This window comes from Salmo trutta, chromosome 35 (genome assembly GCF_901001165.1).
Source record: "Salmo trutta chromosome 35, fSalTru1.1, whole genome shotgun sequence".
Taxonomy (NCBI): Eukaryota; Metazoa; Chordata; class Actinopteri; order Salmoniformes; family Salmonidae; genus Salmo; species Salmo trutta.
In genome coordinates this window covers 38,039,193-38,059,900 of record NC_042991.1, presented here as the reverse complement: position 1 = coordinate 38,059,900, position 20,708 = coordinate 38,039,193, and the positions used below count along the sequence as shown (strand labels likewise).

The following is a 20,708-nucleotide window of genomic DNA, read 5'->3' as shown; positions in this document are numbered from 1 at the left end:
CACTCGCAATAAAATCTGCTAAACACGTGCATGTGACCAATAAAATTTGATTTGGTTTGATTTGATTAGATCTGGATGAAACCTGTTTTTGCAGGGACAATTCCATTGAGTGCTTCCACCATTTTGAAATAGTCAACTGGGTGGGATGTCCTGTGTGTGGTTAAGGAAGGATCATATGATTCCGTCCAACTCATCGAAGTAGTAGAAGAAGAAATTGACTACTTCAAAATGGAGGTGGCGCTGCCCATGAGCCCATGATGGGACAGCTTCACAGAACAGCTGTGTATCTCTATGGAGCACACAGACCACTGACCACCCCATACCTTTGTAATACTCTTCATCCTCAATGTATCTAGACAGGCCAAAGTCTCCCAGCTTAACACAGTCTGCTGTGGCCACCAGCACATTCCTCACCGCTATGTCTCTGTTGGGATACAATAAATGGGTTAGTTCAAGTCGTCCAATAAGAAGACAGGGTTTTTTGTTGTTCCTGCTACGTCTCTGTTTTGGACACAATAAACGGGTTAGGGGGAGGCTACTTCACTGCATGGATGTCAATGTATTACATATCTAGCAGTGTGATGGAGAGTTGTGTTTTCTGAAGAGGAATATGGTGGCCAACATGGGATACGGGTGTCAAGATGGCTGTCCTATCTGTACACCATGTTGATTCCCTCTAGTCTAGGTAGACCGACCTGTGCACCATGTTGATTCCCTCTAGGTAGACTAGAGCTTTGCAGATCTGCAGGCTGAAGAGAACTAGCGTTATGTTGGTGAGCTTGTTCTTGTTCTCTGTCAGGTAGTTCTTAAGCTGAAAAACAAAAAAGGAACAGAATTATGGGACGGCAGACGGCAAGTAGCCTAGAGAGGAGGAACCCACCAACTATTTGAGAAGGACCGGTCACAAAAAATGTCCTAGCTGGCAAAGGTCGGCATGGATACTGTCATTTATCGGCGTAGTAACAAATCCCTACCTTGCGACCCCAAAACTGTTCAAACCCTTCTTGTTGGAGGAGAGAAAATGTTGCAGTTTAATGCTCATTTCCTGAAATTCTACATGTTGCCATGACTTTATGTATGTTTATATGATACCTGAGTGACTCAACAAAATCAGGAGGGTCCTCCTGGGGGGGGGGGGGGGGGGGGGGTCGAGGCTCCTGCTCACTAAAATTGGCCTTGATAACTACAATATGTAGGTAGCTGGTTAGCCTGCTAGTTTAACAACTGGACATTTCTGACAGCTTACAAACAGGTTACAAACAGGTTACAAACAGGTTACAAACAGGTTACAAACAGGTTACAAACAAATAAATGATCCGCCTGTTGAGTATGGCTGGCCTAGACGTTAGAGGTCAGCAATCGAAGGGTTGTTAGTTTGAATCCCAGGTCTGACAAAAAAAAAAAAATGAACTTGTAAGTAAAGTTTATAGTAAACTCTCCCTTTATGACATCGTCCTGGCTTAAATAACATGTGACATGGCTGTCTCACCTCTCCATACTGGTAGAGCTCCATCACGATCCAGACAGGGTTTTCCTCTATGACACCGATCAGACTGACGATATGGGGGTGGTTCAGGTTCTTCATGATCACTGGAGAACGGATTCAGTTAAAAATATTAAATTAAATTAAAAATGTAAAAACTTTTCCTTCAATTTTCATATGAAAGCTACTTACGACAGTTAGACATACTTACTTATTAAAGTCCCCAATCCCAAGTCCCAATCCCATATACTGTATATATATTCACACTAGATGGTTGGAATAATACTGTGAAATTGTGAAAATTATGATAACGCCCTTTTAGTGTACGAGCTGTTTGAAAAGACTGGCTGACATTTCAGACTGTTTTGAAGGGGAAACGCCTCAACAGACATTTTACATTTTAGTCATTTAGCAGACGCTCTTATCCAGAGCGACTTACAGTAGTAAATGCATACATTTCATTTCACGCATTTTCTTTTTTTTTTGTACTGGCCCCCCGTGGGAATCGAAACCACAACCCTGGCGTTGCACACACCATGCTGACGTTGCACACACCATGCTGGCGTTGCAAACACCATGCTCTACCAACTGAGCCACAGGGAAGATGGCGCCGAAGAACATGGCTGACGTTTTACATTCTCCCAACCAATTGTGCTATTTGTTATTTTTTTAACTTATTGTGTACATAATGTTGCTGCTACCGTTTCCTATGACCGAAAATAAGTTCTGGACATCAGGAAAGCGATTACTCACCGCTGACTGGAAGAAACTTTTTCCTTTAACGAGTCCGACGAGAAGGATATCCTGCTTTCACTGGAACAGGCCCAGATCCAAGTCTTTTGCATGAAGAAAAGACGCCATAAAAAGGGCAGCATATCGAGCAGCCTTCTGAGAATCCGGAGGTGAGCGAGTAAACTCTCACTGCTTTCCGTTTTTCTAGAAAACGTGCAATCATTGGAAAATAATATTGATGACCTACGATTAAGATTATCCTACCAACGGGACATTAAAAACTGTAACATCTTATGTTTCACCGAGACGTGGCTGAACGAAGATACAGACAATATAGAGCTGGCGGGATTTTCCATGCACCGGCAGAACAGAGACGCTACCTCTGGTAAGACGAGGGGTGGGGGTATGTGTCTATTTGTCAATAACAGCTGGTGTGCGATGTCTAATATTAAAGAAGTCTTGAGGTATTGCTCACCTGAGGTAGAGTACCTCATGATAAGCTGTAGACCACACTATCTACCAAGAAAGTTCTCATCTGTATTATTCGTAGCCGCAAACTTAAATCAGTTTTACCAATTTTTACCAGCATGTCACATGTGCAACCAGGGGAGAAAAAAAACCTAGACCACCTTTACTCCACACACAGAGATGCATACAAAGCTCTCCCTCGCCCTCCATTTGGCAAATCTGACCATAATTATATCCTCCTGATTCCTGCTTACAAGCAAAAACTAATACAGGAAGTACCAGTGATTCACTCAATACGGAAGTGGTCAGATGACGCGAATGCTACACTACAGGACTGTTTTGCTAGCACAGACTCATCTGTGGCATTGATTCATCCAATGACATTGAGTAATACACCACCTCAGTCATGGGCTTCATCAATAAGAGCATCGAAAACGTCGTCCCCACAGTGAATGTACGTACATATCCCAACCAGAAGCCATGGATTACAGGCAACATCCACATACTGGTTCTTTGGCTGTCCACATCGGAGACCGCTTTGAAGAACCCTTTTGGTTCCAGGTAGAACCATATTGGGTTCCCTGTAGAACCCTTTCCCCAGAGAGTTCTACATGGAACCCAAAAGAGTTCTACCTGGAACAAAAAAGGGTTTTCCTATGGGGGACGGTCAAAGAACCCTTTTGGAACACTTTTTTTTCTAAGAGTGTATGACTTGACTGAGGTTTGAACTCCAATCTCAGTGCAACCATTCTAACCACAAGACCAGTGAGTTGGAGAAGTGATGAAGAAGAAGTGTGATCAGGAGTTTTCTCAGGAGTTTTTCCTAGGGAGTTTTTCCCAGCCACCGTGCTTCTTTCACATGCATTGCTTGCTGTTTGGGGTTTTAGGCTGGGTTTCTGTACAGCACTTTGAGATTTCAGCTGATGTACGAAGGGCTATATAAATAAATTTGATTTGATTTGATTTGATCAGTATTTGATGTGTACCTGCTTCACTCATGAACTTCTCCATGACATCAGGTGAACAGTCTTTACACGTCTTCACCGCCACGCTTATCCTCTCACCATTCTGGTTCTCAAACAGTCACACACACACACACACACACACACACACACACACACACACACACACACACACACACACACACACACACACACACACACACACACACACACACACACACACACACATTAATGAGATAAATATTTTGCCTAGTTAGGAACATTTGATGTGTTATAATTGACTGTGTGAGTAGGGTGTCAGGAGATATACTTGCCGATTTTTTGTACATTCCTTCATAGACCTCCCCGAAAAACCCCTCGCCAAGGATTCGTCCCAGAACAATGGCATGTCTGTCAATTCCATACTTCACCACTGGAACCAGGTATACAATAACACAATGAGTAGCTGCCATGGAACTTAGACTATAGAACATGTAATATAGAACATAGAGTACAGAACATAGAAATAGAACAGAATATGGAACATATAATATAGAACCTAGAGTATACAACCTAGAGTTAAAGAACATATAACATAGAACCTAGATTAAAGAACATAGAATACAGAAAATAGAGTATAGAACATAGAATAGAGCATGGAACATAGAGTTCAGAATCTAGGTATAGAACATAGAGAACATAGAGTATAGAATAGAACCTAGAGTTATAGAATGTAGAATATAGAACATAGAAAATAGAACATAGAGTTTAGAACATAGAATACAGAACATAAAGTATAGAACCTAGTGTTTAGAACATATAATATAGAACATAGAATATAGAAAATACAATATAGAACATAATGTAGAGAACATAGAGTATAGCACATAGAACATAGAGTACAGCACATACAGTTGAAGTCGGACATTTACATACACCTTAGCCAAATATATTTAAACTCAGTTTTTCACAATTCCTGACATTTAATCCTAGTAAAAATAGGAAAGGGATCACCACTGTATTTTAAGAATGTGAAATGTCAGAATAATAGTAGAGAGAATTATTTATTTCAGCTTCTTTTTCTTTCATCACATTCCCAGTGGGTCAGAAGTTTGCATACACTCAATTAGTATTTGGTAGCATTGCCTTTAAATTGTTTAACTTGGGTCAAACGTTTCGGGTAACCTTCCACAATCTTCCCTGTCACGACCTTCGTATGAATAATTGGACCAAGGCGCAGCGTGAGTAGAGTTCCACATTTTAATGATAGTGAAACTTCCAAAACAAAACTATAACGATCGTGAAATACATAGCGCACATCGGCACTCAAACAAAATAATATCCCACATCGCAGGTGGGAAAAAGGACAACCTAAGAATGATCCCCAATTAGAGGTAACGATTATCAGCTGCCTCTAATTGGGAACCATACACACACACCAACATAGAAATATAATACATAGAAACCCCCCTAGTTACGACCTAACCTAAAACACCATAGAAAACCCAGAGGGCTCTCTATGGTCAGGGCATGACATTCCCACAATAAGTTGGGTGAATTTTGGCCCATTCCTCCTGACAGAGCTGGTGTAACTGAGTCAGGTTTGTATGCCTCCTTGCTTGCACACGCTTTTTCAGTTCTGCCCACAAATGTTCTATAGCATTGAGGTCAGTGCTTTGTGATGGCCACTCCAATACCTTGACTTTGTTGTCCTTAAGCCATTTGCCACAACTTTGGAAGTATGCTTGGGGTCATTGTCCATTTGGAAGACCCATTTGCGACCAAGCTTTAACTTCTTGACTAATGTCTTGAGATGTTGCTTCAATAAATCCACATAATTTTCCTACCTCATGATGCCATCTATTTTCTGTCCCTCCTGCAGCAAAGCACCCCCACAAAATGATGCTGCCACCCCCATGCTTCATGGTTGGGATGGTGTTCTTCGGCTTGCAAGCCTCCCCCTTTTTCCTCCAAAGACAAAGATGGACATTATGGCCAAACAGTTCTATTTTTGTTTCATCAGACCAGAGGACATTTTTCCAAAAAGTACATTCTTTGTCTCCATGTGCAGGTGCAAACCATAGTCTGGCTATTCTATGGTGGTTTTGGAGCAGTGGCTTCTTCCTTGCTGAGCGGCCTTTCAGGTTATGTCGATATAGGACTCGTTTTACTGTGGATATAGATACTTTTGTACCTGCTTCCTCCAGCATCTTCACAAGGTCCTTTGCTGTTGTTCTGGGATTGATTTGCACTTTTTGCACCAAAGTACGTTAATCTCTAGGAGACAAAACGCGTCTCCTTCCTGAGCAGTATGACGGCTGCGCGGTCAGATGGTGTTTGTACTTGCGTACTATTGTTTGTACAGATGCGCGTGGTACCGGAGGTCTACAATTTTTTTTCTGAGGTCTTGGATGATTTCTTTAGATTTTCCCATGATGTCAAGCAAAGAGGCACTGAGTTTGAAGGTAGGCCTTGAAATACATCCACAGGTACACCTCCAATTGACTCAAATTATGTCATGGCTTCTAAAGCCATGACATAATTTTCTGGAATTTTCCAAGCTGTTTAAAGGCACAGTCAACTTAGTGTATGTACATTTCTGACCCACTGGAATTGTGATACAGTGAATTATAAGTGAAATAATCTGTCTGTAAACAATTGTAAAAATGACTTGTGTCATGCACAAAGTAGATGTCCTAACCGACTTGCCAAAACTATAGTTTGTTAACAAGAAATTTGTGGAGTGGTTTAAAAACGAGTTTTCATGACTCCAACCTAAGTGTATGTAAACTTCTGACTTCAACTATATTCAATATAGAATATAGAACATAGAGTATAGAACATAGAGTACAGAGAACATAGAGTTTAGAACATAGAGTACAGAGAACATAGACCAGAGTATAGAACATAGAGTTTAGAACATAGAGTATAGACAGTAAAAGTCTACATCAGGCTCCCTAGATACTATGCGATAAATGTCTTCCATCCTGATAAAGAGTACGTCTCTACTTACCAGACTTTGGTCGTTCGTCAATCTCAGCGTAGATGTCAGATCCTGAATGATGGACAATATTTGATGATGTCAGTTTGTGATAAAAACAGATGGGTCAACTTGAAACATACAGTGTAGCCCTGCCCCTACAGTACTAGTTTCAAACAATTCAAAACAGTCACTGTACTGACAAATTATTCATAATATTTGTTAAACAAAGATGAAGGCAGTTGTGGTAGATGAAAACTCACCCATGCTATATCTGAAGGAGCCTGTGTTCTCCGTTTGACTACAGATAGGGGGAGGAGAGACAGCCAGAGGAGGACAGGAGAAGATCATCAATCTTAGGTTTGAGGTATCTCCTCAATACACCAGGCATACTGTTACAGTAACACTACTTGTCTCTTTGATACATCTACTATCTGACAGCCTCATGTCCAGTACATCCCATGTTTCAACAAGTACTAAATATTCCAGTTTGGTTTCGGTATAATGACTTGTTATGGAAATGACACAAAAATGCCCAAAAAATATGAAGCCTTGTTCAAGAGAAAGTGAATCCACTCACTTCGTGGGAAGGTCTGGCAGGGAACTTCGTAAATTGGCATCTGTGGGTCACATAAGAAGCCACATTTGTTCAATAGACTTACGAGGGATGAGAAAATTGAGTTAGACCATTGTGATGCACTCTTTCAGTGTATCCCCTCGCAGTGTTTTCTCCTACCAAAAAATGCACAGCGGCGGACTTCCTGATCCCCTTTTACCTTTATTTGGTCTAGCGATGAACGACTCGTCAGTGGCGTGCTCAGCGCGACAGTAACCGTCAATAAGGTCCACCATGTTTTCTGCCATCGCAAACTTAGTCACGTTGATAGACAGAGGCTGACGAAGAAGATACGAACCATTCACGTTAATGACAATAACTACAATTACAATCACATTACAAACACTATACAAACATTATAATGTCACAGGGGTCATAGACTGATAGGCTTTCAGGGCAAAATATTTACTTAAGACGCAGGCTTTTAACTCATCGATCACATCAATCAAAATGTTATGTAAAAAAAAGACTTACGGACACAGCTCTGTAGTTAGAATTCAGAGCCTGTATTCATAATGTCTCTAGTTAGAATTCAGAGCCTGTATTCATGTCTGTAGTCAGAATTCAGAGCCTGTATTCATAATGTCTTTAGTTAGAATTCAGAGCCTGTATTCATAATGTCTCTAGTTAGAATTCAGAGCCTGTATTCATAATGTCTTTAGTTAGAATTCAGAGCCTGTATTCATGTCTGTAGTTAGAATTCAGAGCCTGTATTCATAATGTCTCTAGTTAGAATTCAGAGCCTGTATTCATAATGTCTCTAGTTAGAATTCAGAGCCTGTATTCATAATGTCTCTAGTTAGAATTCAGAGCCTGTATTCATGTCTGTAGTTAGAATTCAGAGCCTGTATTCATAATGTCTCTAGTTAGAATTCAGAGCCTGTATTCATAATGTCTCTAGTTAGAATTCAGAGCCTGTATTCATAATGTCTCTAGTTAGAATTCAGAGCCTGTATTCATGTCTGTAGTTAGAATTCAGAGCCTGTATTCATAATGTCTCTAGTTAGAATTCAGAGCCTGTATTCATAATGTCTCTAGTTAGAATTCAGAGCCTGTATTCATAATGTCTCTAGTTAGAATTCAGAGCCTGTATTCATGTCTGTAGTTAGAATTCAGAGCCTGTATTCATAATGTCTCTAGTTAGAATTCAGAGCCTGTATTCATAATGTCTCTAGTTAGAATTCAGAGCCTGTATTCATGTCTCTAGTTAGAATTCAGAGCCTGTATTCATGTCTGTAGTTAGAATTCAGAGCCTGTATTCATAATGTCTCTAGTTAGAATTCAGAGCCTGTATTCATGTCTCTAGTTAGAATTCAGGGCCTGTATTCATAATGTCTCTAGTTAGAATTCAGAGCCTGTATTCATAATGTCTCAGAGTAGTTGTGCTGATCTATGATCAGGTTCCCCCTGTCCATATAACATTATTCATTATGATCAGGTTCCCCCTGTCCATATAACCTTATTCATTATGATCTATGATCAGGTTCCCCCTGTCCATATAACCTTATTTATTATGATCTAGGATCAGGTTCTCTCTGTCCATATAACCTTATTCATTATGATCTATGATCAGGTTCCCCCTGTCCATATAACCTCATTCATTTTGATCTAGGATCAGGTCCTCTCTGTCCATATAACCTTATTCATTATGATCTAGGATTAGGTCCTCTCTGTCCATAAAACCTTATTCATTATGATCTAGGATCAGGTCCTCTCTGTCCATATAACCTTATTTATTATGATCTAGGATCAGGTCCTCTCTGTCCATATAACCTTATTCATTATGATCTAGGATCAGGTCCTCTCTGTCCATATAACCTTATTCATTATGATCTAGGATCAGGTCCTCTCTGTCCATAAAACCTTATTCATTATGATCTAAAAGGCAACACTGTTCCTAGATCAGCACTTCTACTCCGAGTCTCTTTGTGAATGTTGGCCCAGGCCTCACTACCTTGTTTTACCTGTATGACTCGGTCCATGTCCTGATTGAGCAGTACTAATTACCTTTTTCTCCTTCTATTTTAATGTGTACCTGTCTGGCTCCGTCTATGTCCAGGTTGAGGAGGGCTTTGCCGTCACTCTGAGATGAACACTTGATGCTCTTGATCTGTTTGAAATCCGCTAGACACACAGGCTGGGGGGGATAAGAGAGAAACAATTCACTGATACACTTAAATTTGATTGGATTTGATTTGATTTAACAGCCACAGGTGTAGGGTAAAGGTTGACACGGGAACAGGACTCCCGGGGACAAGACTCCCGGGGACAAGACTCCCGGGGACAAGACTCCCGGGGACAGGACTCCCGGGGACAAGACTCCCGGGGACAGGACTCCCGGGGACAGGACTCCCGGGGACAGGACTCCCGGGAACAGGACTCCCGGGGACAGGACTACCGGGGACAGGACTCCCGGGGACAAGACTCCCGGGGACAGGACTCCCGGGGACAGGACTCCCGGGGACAGGACTCCCGGGGACAAGACTCCCGGGGACAGGACTCCCGGGGACAGGACTCCCGGGGACAGGACTCCCGGGAACAGGACTCCCAGGGATAGGACTCCCGGGAACAGGACTCCAGAGTGGAGCAGCAGTCTAATGCACTGCATCGCAGTGCTAGAGGCGTCACTACACACCCTGGATCGATCCCGGGCTGTATCACCAGCCTGTATCACCAGCCATGATCAGGAGTTCCATAGGGCGGCGCACGATTGGCCCAGCGTCGTCCGGGTTAAGGGAAGGTTTGGCCGGTGGGGGGCCTACTAGGCTCATCGCGCTCTAGCAATTCCTTGTGGTGCAGAGCCTACAGGCTGACCTCGGTAGTCAGTTGAAGAGTGTTTCCTCCGACGGATTGGTGCTGCTGGCTTCCAGGTTAAGCAGGCGGGTGTTGAAGAAGCATGGTTTGGCGGGTCATGTTTCGGAGGACGCACGACTCAACCTTTGCCTCCCGAGACCATTGAGGAGTTGCAGCGATGAGACAATTTCGAAATTGGGGAGAAAAAGGGGGTAAAATAAATAAATGAAAATACTATTGGGGTTCCTGTGGGATTCTGGTTCTAGGGATCAAGTTTGGGAGAGGACAGGATGGACAGTACAGGAATAGTTATAAACTGAGGGGTTTTTGTGTGGTGGGTGGATATGTAATGTGTAGATCATTTTATTTAAAAACTGTGAGTTGGCCTAAGATAGTTTACTTAATTATATTATATTAGTTAATGTAATTTCACCCTTCCTCTTCCATCAGCTCACTCTCACGCCTCGCTCCAGTTATAGCCACGGCTATAAGTGCAGTCACTACTTTACCTCATACGCCAACGTATGTCAGTGAATGATGAATCCTTCAAGAGATTAATTGAGTCGATCCGACTCTGGGTAAGTGGAAGGTTTGCCTTCATTGCCAAACTCTGATAATGCTGTTGTTATCAGCTGTGTGCAGGGCAGGAGACTGTCTGCTGAGCACTGTGCGGTAGCCAAACGGAGCAGTTGCTATGGCGAGATGATTTTTTTGCATTTGTGATTTCTGTGTGTAAAATTAGCACGAGACGGGAGTAATTTTCACAGGGACAGAACAGGAAGGTTCAGTGGTTATAGAACTGTTGCCGAAACAGGACAGTACAGGAAAAAACCTTGACAGGACAAGACAGGACAGGAATGGATTTTCACTCCCATGTCAACCTCTATACTTTTAGAAAAAAGGGTTCCAAAAGGGTTCTTTGGATGTCCCCGTAGGAGAACCCGTTTGTAGAACCCTTTTTGGTTCCAGGTAGAACACTTTTGGGTTCCGTGTAGAACCCTCTGTGGAGAGGGTATTACATGGAACTCAAAAGGGTTCTACCTGGAATCAAAAGGGTTCTTTCAAAGGGTTCTCCTATGTGAACAGCCGAATAGCAGTTTTAGGTTCTAGATAACACCTTTTTTTCTAAGAGTGTAGTGAAGGGTGAAGTCACATTTACATTTTAAGTAATTTAACAGACGTTCTTATCCAGAGCGACTTACAATTAGTGCATTCTTCTTCAGCTAGGTGAGACAACAACATATCACAATAGTAGCAAGTACATTTCCCCCACAATGCTCAGTAGATGCTGACCTTGGTTCAGTTTAGCATTTTCCATACTAATGGTTAATCTATCACTTGGGGGGAAAATTCACCCCGGACCCCACACAGGCTGGGGATGGGACATGAAGAACATAAGAATATCGGCCAGAAATCATTCATGACAATGGAATGAAAATTTACCAAATGGCAACATATATAGCATCCTGCTTACCGCTGAGTCTTTATGGGTGCGTTGGAGAATGCCATGTATACAGTTAACATCCTGCTTACCGCTGAGTCTTTATGGGTGCGTTGGAGAATGCCATGTATACAGTTAACATCCTGCTTACCGCTGAGTCTTTATGGGTGAGTTGGCGAATGCCCCTGTTTACAGTTAACATCCTGCTTACCGCTGAGTCTTTATGGGTGCGTTGGCGAATGCCCCTGTTTACAGTTAACATCCTGCTTACCGCTGAGTCTTTATGGGTGCGTTGGAGAATGCCCCTGTTTACAGTTAACATCCTGCTTACCGCTGAGTCTTTATGGGTGCGTTGGCGAATGCCCCTGTTTACAGTTAACATCCTGCTTACCGCTGAGTCTTTATGGGTGAGTTGGCGAATGCCCCTGTTTACAGTTAACATCCTGCTTACCGCTGAGTCTTTATGGCTGCGTTGGAGAATGCCCCTGTTTACAGTTAACATCCTGCTTACCGCTGAGTCTTTATGGGTGCGTTGGCGAATGCCCCTGGCTCCAATCACCAGCTCTACTGACAGACTCCAGCCTTGCTGTGGACAAAACAGTGGGGTTGCAACTTAACTTTAATTTCTTGACAAACTTCAGACTAATACAATATTTTCTTTGAAGTGAGCCGTGTAAAAAGGAAAACCAAGTGCATTTCTAATTGTAGATTCTTGCATAATTTGAGGTGCCGTGATCCAAAAGGAATCGGTTATGATCAGGAAAATGATATGATAGGTATTTACTGTGTGCTGACAGGACCTCACTCGGGTATTTACTGTGTACTGACAGGACCTCACTCGGGTATTTACTGTGTCCTGACAGGACCTCACTCAGGTATTTACTGTGTCCTGACAGGACCTCACTCAGGTATTTACTGTATCCTGACAGGACCTCACTCAGGTATTTATTGTATCCTGACAGGACCTCATTCAGTTATTTACTGTGCCGTGACAGGACTTCACTCGGGTACTTACTGTGTCCTGACAGGACCTCACTCAGGTATTTACTGGGTACTGACAGGACCTCACTCAGGTATTTACTGTGTCCTGACAGGACCTCACTCAGGTATTTACTGTTTCCTGACAGGACCTCACTCAGGTATTTACTGTGTCCTGACAGGACCTCACTCGGGTATTTACTCTGTCCTGACAGGACCTCACTCAGGTATTTACTGTGTACTGACAGGAACTCACTCAGGTATTTACTGTATCCTGACAGGACCTCAATCAGGTATTTACTGTATCCTGACAGGACCTCACTCAGGTATTTACTGTGTACTGACAGGACCTCACTCAGGTTTTTACTGTGTCCTGACAGGACCTCACTCAGGTATTTACTGTGTCCTGACAGGACCTCACTCAGGTATTAACTGTGTACCGACTGCAAATACCTGAGTGCGGACATTCCTAATTGTATTGTCTGTAAAGCCAACAGAAACACGCACCACCAGTTCGCAGGGGTAGACCTCCTCGTCAACGTTGATGAATTCCGTGAGCGTTTTGAAGAAGCGAACCATACACTCGTCCTCTTTCAGAGTAGAGTACTGCTGGAACGTCTGGGTGATCAGCTTCCGAAGGGGACGAGACTGGGACAGAACATCACAACATTAGACAACACTTTCATAACCCTATTTTAACTATGATGTCACATAGTAAACAGCAGGGTAAACGACGCTGCTAGAATAGAAATTATCAGAAATTATCAGAAATTAACAGAAATTAACAGAAATTAACAGAAATTCTCTTTCCTGACATAATAGTTACGGTTAGGCTCATTAAAAAACGTTCTCGAAACTTCCAATAATATGTTGAACGATCATGTGGAAATGTAAACGCGTACCTTCATGCGGTCAATGAGCTCCTGTGGAAAGAACAGGTTCAGCCCCACGTCCTTCCTTCATTGGTCAAAATAAATCGACCAGTTAGAAGAAAAAAAACAACCAATCAAACCAACGTGATAGAAACGGTAGGTAAATAAACCAACCAATCAAACCAACGTGATGGAAACGGTAGGTAAATAAACCAACCAATCAAACCAACGTGATGGAAACGGTAGGTAAATAAACCAACCAATCAAACCAACGTGATAGAAACGGTAGGTAAATTAAGGTTGGTACCAACAAACATGTAAAACGTTAAGTACTTACTCTAGTAACTCAAAGTTGGACTTCTTCTCCAAACCTTTAGCGTTCATGTCTTTATAAAACCTCCTGAAAACCAAGCAGATAAACACTGTTTTCTATTTTATCCGACTCAGTTCCCCTGCTTTTATTATTATTATTTTTAAAGATCCTATTTAAATGTTCTGTATGGTGGAGGAAAAGCTTGTAAGCATTTCACTGTATGGTTTACACCCATTGTATTCTGTCATGTGACAAATAAACTTGAATTTTGAATCGATTTAGAACAACGTGACCTACGACAACTAGGCTCTGCGGACAAACCCACTGTGACGTTGATGACGTCTACACACTGACAAGAGGATACATGAGGAAAACCCGACCTCACCTGATCTCCAGACAGCCCAGCTGCAGGGCCATCCCATCACTGACTTTACTGGCATGGTACTGCATGTAGTCACTACGCACCTAACACAGAACCAAGAAGGCATAGAGAGAGAGACCACATTTACTGTTAACGGGTTAGGGTTAGTTACGCTGCATTCCGTCTTTGACTTTACTGGCATGGTTACTGCATGTAATCACCACGCACCTAAAACAGGCAATTGTTATCTACATGTAGTCACTACACGCCTAACATAGGCAATATGGACAGAACACATGAACTGTTATCTGTATGAAGTCACTAAGCCTGGTCTCATAGTCTAGACGTAACATAGTACATGTAAATCCGGGACACTCAAATGAGTATGGTATGTTATGTTGTTGTTGTTAATACATAAAGACAGATGGTTACTTAAGGCTAAAACCAAAGTAGGGTGGTTGGTTGGGGTGGATGGGTAGGCGTATAACATGAACGTCTAGCAACCCAAAGGTCCCATCAGGGACAACTTTAGATAATTAGCAACTTTTCAACTACTTACTAATTTTAGCTACTTTGCAACCACTTAGCATGTCAGCTAACCCTTCCCCTAACTATAACCTTAACCTTTGAATCTAACTCCTAACCTTAAACCCTAACCTAGCTAATGTTAGCCAGATAGCTAACATTAGCCACCTAGCTAGAATTCGTAACACATACATTTAGCAAAATTCTTACCATATAATACGAATTGTAAGTTGTAACATATCATATGAAATGGGTGATGGACAGCCACAAATTAATACACACCATACGAAATGTAGCATGTAATATTAGACGGAGTGTCTCGGATTTACATCATTTACAGAATGATAAGAAATGCTCTGAGACCAGGTTGCGTAACAATGCATCTACAGTATTACCACAAGTCCAAGACATTTACGTTTACATTTACATTTAAGTCATTTAGCAGACGCTCTTATCCAGAGCGACTTACAAATTGCTCAAGACAACAGACAACAGTGAATTATCGCTGACGATTTAGTTCTGGAAATTAGTAATGTGTTCTCTACATAGTCAGAGTATTAATGTGTTCTCTAGATGAGTATTAATGTGTCTCTATATAGTCAGAGTATTAATGTGTTCTCTACATAGAGTATTAATGTGTTCTCTACATAGTCAGAGTATTAATGTGTTCTCTAGATAGAGTATTAATGTGTCTCTATATAGTCAGAGTATTAATGTGTTCTCTACATAGAGTATTAATGTGTTCTCTACATAGTCAGAGTATTAATGTGTTCTCTACATAGTCAGAGTATTAATGTGTTCTCTACATAGAGTATTAATGTGTTCTCTACATAGAGTATTAATGTGTTATCTACATAGCGTATTAATGTGTTCTCTACATAGTCAGAGTATTAATGTGTTCTCTACATACAGTATTAATGTGTTCTCTACATAGAGTATTAATGTGTTCTCTACATAGAGTATTAATGTGTTCTCTACATAGTCAGAGTATTAATGTGTTCTATACATAGTCAGAGTATTAATGTGTTCTCTACATATAGTATTAATGTGTTCTCTACATAGTCTGAGTATTAATGTGTTATCTACATAGCGTATTAATGTGTCTCTATATAGTCAGAGTATTAATGTGTTATCTACATACAGTATTAATGTGTTCTCTACATAGTCAGAGTATTAATGTGTTCTCTACATAGACTATTAATGTGTTCTCTACATAGTCAGAGTATTAATGTGTTCTCTACATAGTCAGAGTATTAATGTGTCTCTATATAGTCAGAGTATTAATGTGTTCTCTACATAGATTATTAATGTGTTCTCTACATAGTCCGAGTATTAATGTGTTCTCTACATAGAGTATTAATGTGTTCTCTACATAGTCAGAGTATTAATGTGTTCTCTACATAGAGTATTAATGTGTTTTCACCATACAGTATTAATGTGTTCTCTACATAGAGTATTTATGTGTTCTCTACATAGAGTATTAATGTGTTCTCTACATAGTCAGAGTATTAATGTGTTCACTAAATAGTCAGAGTATTAATGTGTTCTCTACATAGCATATTAATGTGTTCTCTACATAGAGTATTAATGTGTTTTCTACATAGTCAGAGTATTAATGTGTTCTCTACATAGTCAGAGTATTAATGTGTTCTCTACATAGAGTATTAATGTGTTATCTACATAGTGTATTAATGTGTTCTCTACATAGAGTATTAATGTGTTTTCTACATAGTCAGAGTATTAATGTGTTCTCTACATAGTCAGAGTATTAATGTGTTCTCTACATAGAGTATTAATGTGTTATCTACATAGCGTATTAATGTGTTCTCTACATAGAGTATTAATGCGTTCTCTACATAGTCAGAGTATTAATGTGTTCTCTACATAGAGTATTAATGTGTCTCTATATAGTCAGAGTATTAATGTGTTCTCTACATAGATTATTAATGTGTTCTCTACATAGTCAGAGTATGAATGTGTTCTCTACATAGCGTATTAATGTGTTCTCTACATAGAGTATTAATGTGTTCTCTACATAGAGTATTAATGTGTTCTCACCATACAGTATAAATGTGTTCTCTACATAGTCAGAGTATTAATGTGTTCTCTACATAGTCAGAGTATTAATGTGTTCTCTACATAGTCAGAGTATTAATGTGTTCTCTACATAGTCCGAGTATTAATGTGTTCTCTACATAGAGTATTAATGTGTTCTCTGCATAGTCAGAGTATTAATGTGTTCTCTACATAGAGTATTAATGTGTTCTCTACATAGGGTATTAATGTGTTCTCTACATAGTGTGTTCTATACATAGCGTATTAATGTGTTCTCTACATAGAGTATTAATGTGTTCTCTACATAGTCAGAGTATTAATGTGTTCTCTACATAGTCAGAGTATTAATGTGTTCTCTACATAGAGTATTAATGTGTTCTCTACATAGTCCGAGTATTAATGTGTTCTCTACATAGAGTATTAATGTGGTCTCTACATAGAGTATTAATGTGTTCTCTACATAGAGTATTAATGTGTTCTCTACATAGAGTATTAATGTGGTCTCTACATAGAGTATTAATGTGTCCTCTACATAGTCAGAGTAGTGCTTGCTGCCTACTGTACCTGTTGATAGAAATACAGCAGTGTGGTACTGTCTTCTTTAAACTTTTCCAGGAAGTTGACTGGAATGTAGCGGACTCTCAGGTCATACCTGTGGAGAGATGAAAATAACCATACGTTAGAGTAGCAGTCTTCAACTGATGAACATACCTGCCACATCCTGACCAGTAAGGGGTCATTTTGTTATTGTAGTATGGTCAGGACGTGGCAGGGGTGTGTTTGATTTATGTGTCTTGGGTTTTTGGGTAATGTTCTATGTTGTCTATTTCTATGTTTGAATGTCTATTTAGTCTATTTCTATGCTCAGGTTTTGGTTTGGCCTTCAATTGGAAGCAGCTGTTCTTCGTTGCTTCTAATTGGAGGCCATATTTAAGTAGGGGGTTTTTGCCACTATGTTTGTGGGTAGTTGTTCCATGTATAGCTGTGTAGCCTTACAGGACTGTTTTTCGTTGTTGTTTGTTATTTTTGTTAAGTGTTCACGTTTATCCAAATAAAAAAGGAAGATGAGCACGATACCCGCTGCGCCTTGGTCCACTTTTTACGACGCATCTGACAGTACCCATATTTTAGAGTAGGAGTATTCATCTGATGAACGTACCCATATTTGCCCGTCCCAGGCAAACCCAAAACACCACCGCAACACTTTATATTTTACAGTGACTCTTTTGTCTTGTGGCTCCATGAGGAAACGCCTTTAAACTTTAAAAAAGGCTGTCATACATTGCTTCACTTATGCCCTAAAATAAATGTGTTCATGTGAGCAGGAATATTGTATATACATTTGTTCATATGGGCAGAATATTGGCGGCAAACCGGCAACCCATGGTCCTCATCATACATTAGTAAAAATAAATAATTGCATGTCTCGTCTTGTCATCAGGTGAATGATAATGGCAAGGAGAAATAATCAACATCCGTCTCCCCTCGTCCACCTCCTCCATCCATGTCCCACTCCTCCATCCACCCCTGTCCCACTCCTCCATCCACCCCTGTCCCACTCCTCCATCCACCCTGTCCCATTCCTCCATCTACCCCTGTCCCACTCCTCCATTCACCCCTGTCCCACTCCTCCATTCACCCCTGTCCCACTCCTCCATCCACCCCTGTCCCACTCCTCCATCCACCCTGTCCCACTCCTCCACCACCCCTGTCCCACTCCTCCATACCACCTGTCCCACTCCTCCATTCACCCCTGTCCCACTCCTCCAACCCCCCCTGTCCCACTCCTCCATCCACCCCTGTCCCACTCCTCCATCCACCCTGTCCCACTCCTCCACCACCCCTGTCCCACTCCTCCATCCCCCCCTGTCCCACTCCTCCATCCACCCCTGTCCCACTCCTCCATCCACCCTGTCCCACTCCTCCATCCACCCCTGTCCCACTCCTCCATCCACCCTGTCCCACTCCTCCATCCACCCTGTCCCACTCCTCCATCCACCCTGTCCCACTCCTCCACCACCCCTGTCCCACTCCTCCTCCTCCCTGTCCCACCCCTCCTCCACCCCTCCTCCACCCATCTCTCCTCGTCCACCTCCTCCTCCCTGCCTCACCCCTTCTCCACCCATCTCTCCTCCCCCCCTCGTCCACCTCCTCCACCCCTGTCCCACCCCTCCTCCCCCCCTCGTCCACCTCCTCCACCCCTGTCCCATCCCTCCACCCCTCCTCTCACCTCCACTCTGCCTCCACGTGGTGACTCTCATAGCGTTGCTCCACCTCCCCCACGGTCAGGTCTGGATGGAGCCAGTGGAGCTCGTCTGACTTGAGGTGCTTCAGCAGCAGACCATAGCAGCCTTTATACTGGATGTTAGGGCCCAGCCTGCCACTGGTCAGGATAGACTGCACTATAGCCTGGAGTAGAGAGACCAGTACGTAGACAGTCACAGTTAAAAGGATATCACTGGTCAGGATAGACTGCACTATAGCCAGGAGTAGAGAGACCAGTCACAGTTAAAAGGATATCACTGGTCAGGATAGACTGCACTATAGACTACAACTAAGTAGCTAAGTGACTTCTGTGTCGAATTGACGATAAACAAATGATATGTCTTACTACAAACAACTGCAGTTCACATATCCATATCCAACTCCCAAGGGGTTGTACACATCATGAACAGTAGCACACTTCATTTCCTACAACAGATCCTCAATCAATCCATCCATTCTGTCAATCAATCAACTCATCAACCAAAAAAATCTATCAATCAAATGTTTTTATGTACAGTGAGGGAAAAAAGTATTTGATCCCCTGCTGATTTTGTACGTTTGCCCATTTACAAAGAAATGTAATATAATTTTAATGGTAGGTTTATTTGAACAGTGAGAGACAGAATAACAACAAAAAAATACAGAAAAAAACGCATGTCAAAAATGTTATAAATTGATTTGCATTTAAATGAGGGAAATAAGTATTTGACCCCCTCTCAATCAGAAAGATTTCTGGCTCCCAGGTGTCTTTTATACAGGTAACGAGCTGAGATTAGGAGCACACTCTTAAAGGGAGAGCTCCTAATCTCAGTTTGTTACCTGTATAAAAGACACCTGTCCACAGAAGCAATCAATCAATCAGATTCCAAGCTTTCCACCATGGCCAAGACCAAAGAGCTCTCCAAGGATGTCACAAGATTGTAGGTGTCACGTCCTGACCCTAGTAAGATGTCATTTTCTATAGTAGAGTAGGTCAGGGCGTGACAGGGGGCGTCTTGGGTTTTTCTATGTTTTCTATTTCTATGTTTTAGTTCTAGTTTTTCTATTTCTATGTTGGGGTTGTTTGGGTTGATCTCCAATTGGAGGCAGCTGAGCCTCGTTGCCTCTGATTGGAGATTGTATTTAAGTATGGGGTTTTGCTTCCTGGGTTTTTGTGGGTTGTTGTTTTCCGTTTTGTCTGTAGTACCTGACGGAACTGTTTGGTCGTTTTGTTGTTTTCTGTTTTAAGTGTTTTCATTAAAGGAAATATGAGCACTTAACACGCCACGCCTTGGTCCCCTTTATACAACCCACGTTACAGTAGGCCTACACAAGGCTAGAATGGGCTACAAGACCATCGCCAAGCAGCTTGGTGAGAAGGTGACAACAGTTGGTGCGATTATTTGCAAATGGAAGAAACACAAAAGAACTGTCAATATCCCTCGGCCTGGGGCTCCATGCAAGATCTCACCTCGTGGAGTTGCAATGATCATGAGAATGGTCAGGAATCAGCCCAGAACTACACGGGAGGATTTTGTCAATGATCTCAAGGCAGCTGTCACCATAGTCACCAAGAAAACAATTGGTAACACACTACGCCGTGAAGGACTGAAATCCTGCAGCCCCCGCAAGGTCCCCCTGCTCAAGAAAGCACATATACATGCCCGTCTGAAGTTTGCCAATGAACATCTGAATGATTCAGAGGACAACTGGGTGAAAGTGTTGTGGTCAGATGAGACCAAAATGGAGCTCTTTGGCATTAACTCAACTCACCGTGTTTGGAGGAGGAGGAATGCTGCCTATGACCCCAAGAACACCATCTCCACCGTCAAACATGGAGGTGGAAACATTATGCTTTGGGGGTGTTTTTCTGCTAAGGGGACAGGACAACTTCACCGCATCAAAG

General features: G+C 41.9%; 1 protein-coding gene across 2 annotated transcripts in view; it reads right to left on the bottom strand.

Moving 5' to 3' along the window:
• LOC115175167 (protein-tyrosine kinase 2-beta) overlaps positions 1–20,708 on the bottom strand; it is a 58,206-nt gene that overhangs the window by 17,622 nt on the left and 19,876 nt on the right. For both annotated transcript variants that reach the window (XM_029734399.1, XM_029734400.1), the window contains exons 3-19: positions 18,789–18,967; positions 17,123–17,210; positions 14,003–14,082; positions 13,642–13,704; positions 13,335–13,389; positions 12,940–13,080; positions 11,966–12,040; positions 9,256–9,357; positions 7,381–7,498; positions 7,185–7,224; positions 6,868–6,905; positions 6,638–6,679; positions 3,960–4,057; positions 3,670–3,751; positions 1,490–1,590; positions 696–811; positions 324–424 (exon numbers count right to left, since the gene is read on the bottom strand). In XM_029734399.1, coding sequence (XP_029590259.1) covers positions 324–424; positions 696–811; positions 1,490–1,590; positions 3,670–3,751; positions 3,960–4,057; positions 6,638–6,679; positions 6,868–6,905; positions 7,185–7,224; positions 7,381–7,498; positions 9,256–9,357; positions 11,966–12,040; positions 12,940–13,080; positions 13,335–13,389; positions 13,642–13,704; positions 14,003–14,082; positions 17,123–17,210; positions 18,789–18,967 — 1,519 coding nt within the window. The remainder of the gene's footprint in view (positions 1–323; positions 425–695; positions 812–1,489; positions 1,591–3,669; positions 3,752–3,959; positions 4,058–6,637; positions 6,680–6,867; positions 6,906–7,184; positions 7,225–7,380; positions 7,499–9,255; positions 9,358–11,965; positions 12,041–12,939; positions 13,081–13,334; positions 13,390–13,641; positions 13,705–14,002; positions 14,083–17,122; positions 17,211–18,788; positions 18,968–20,708) is intronic.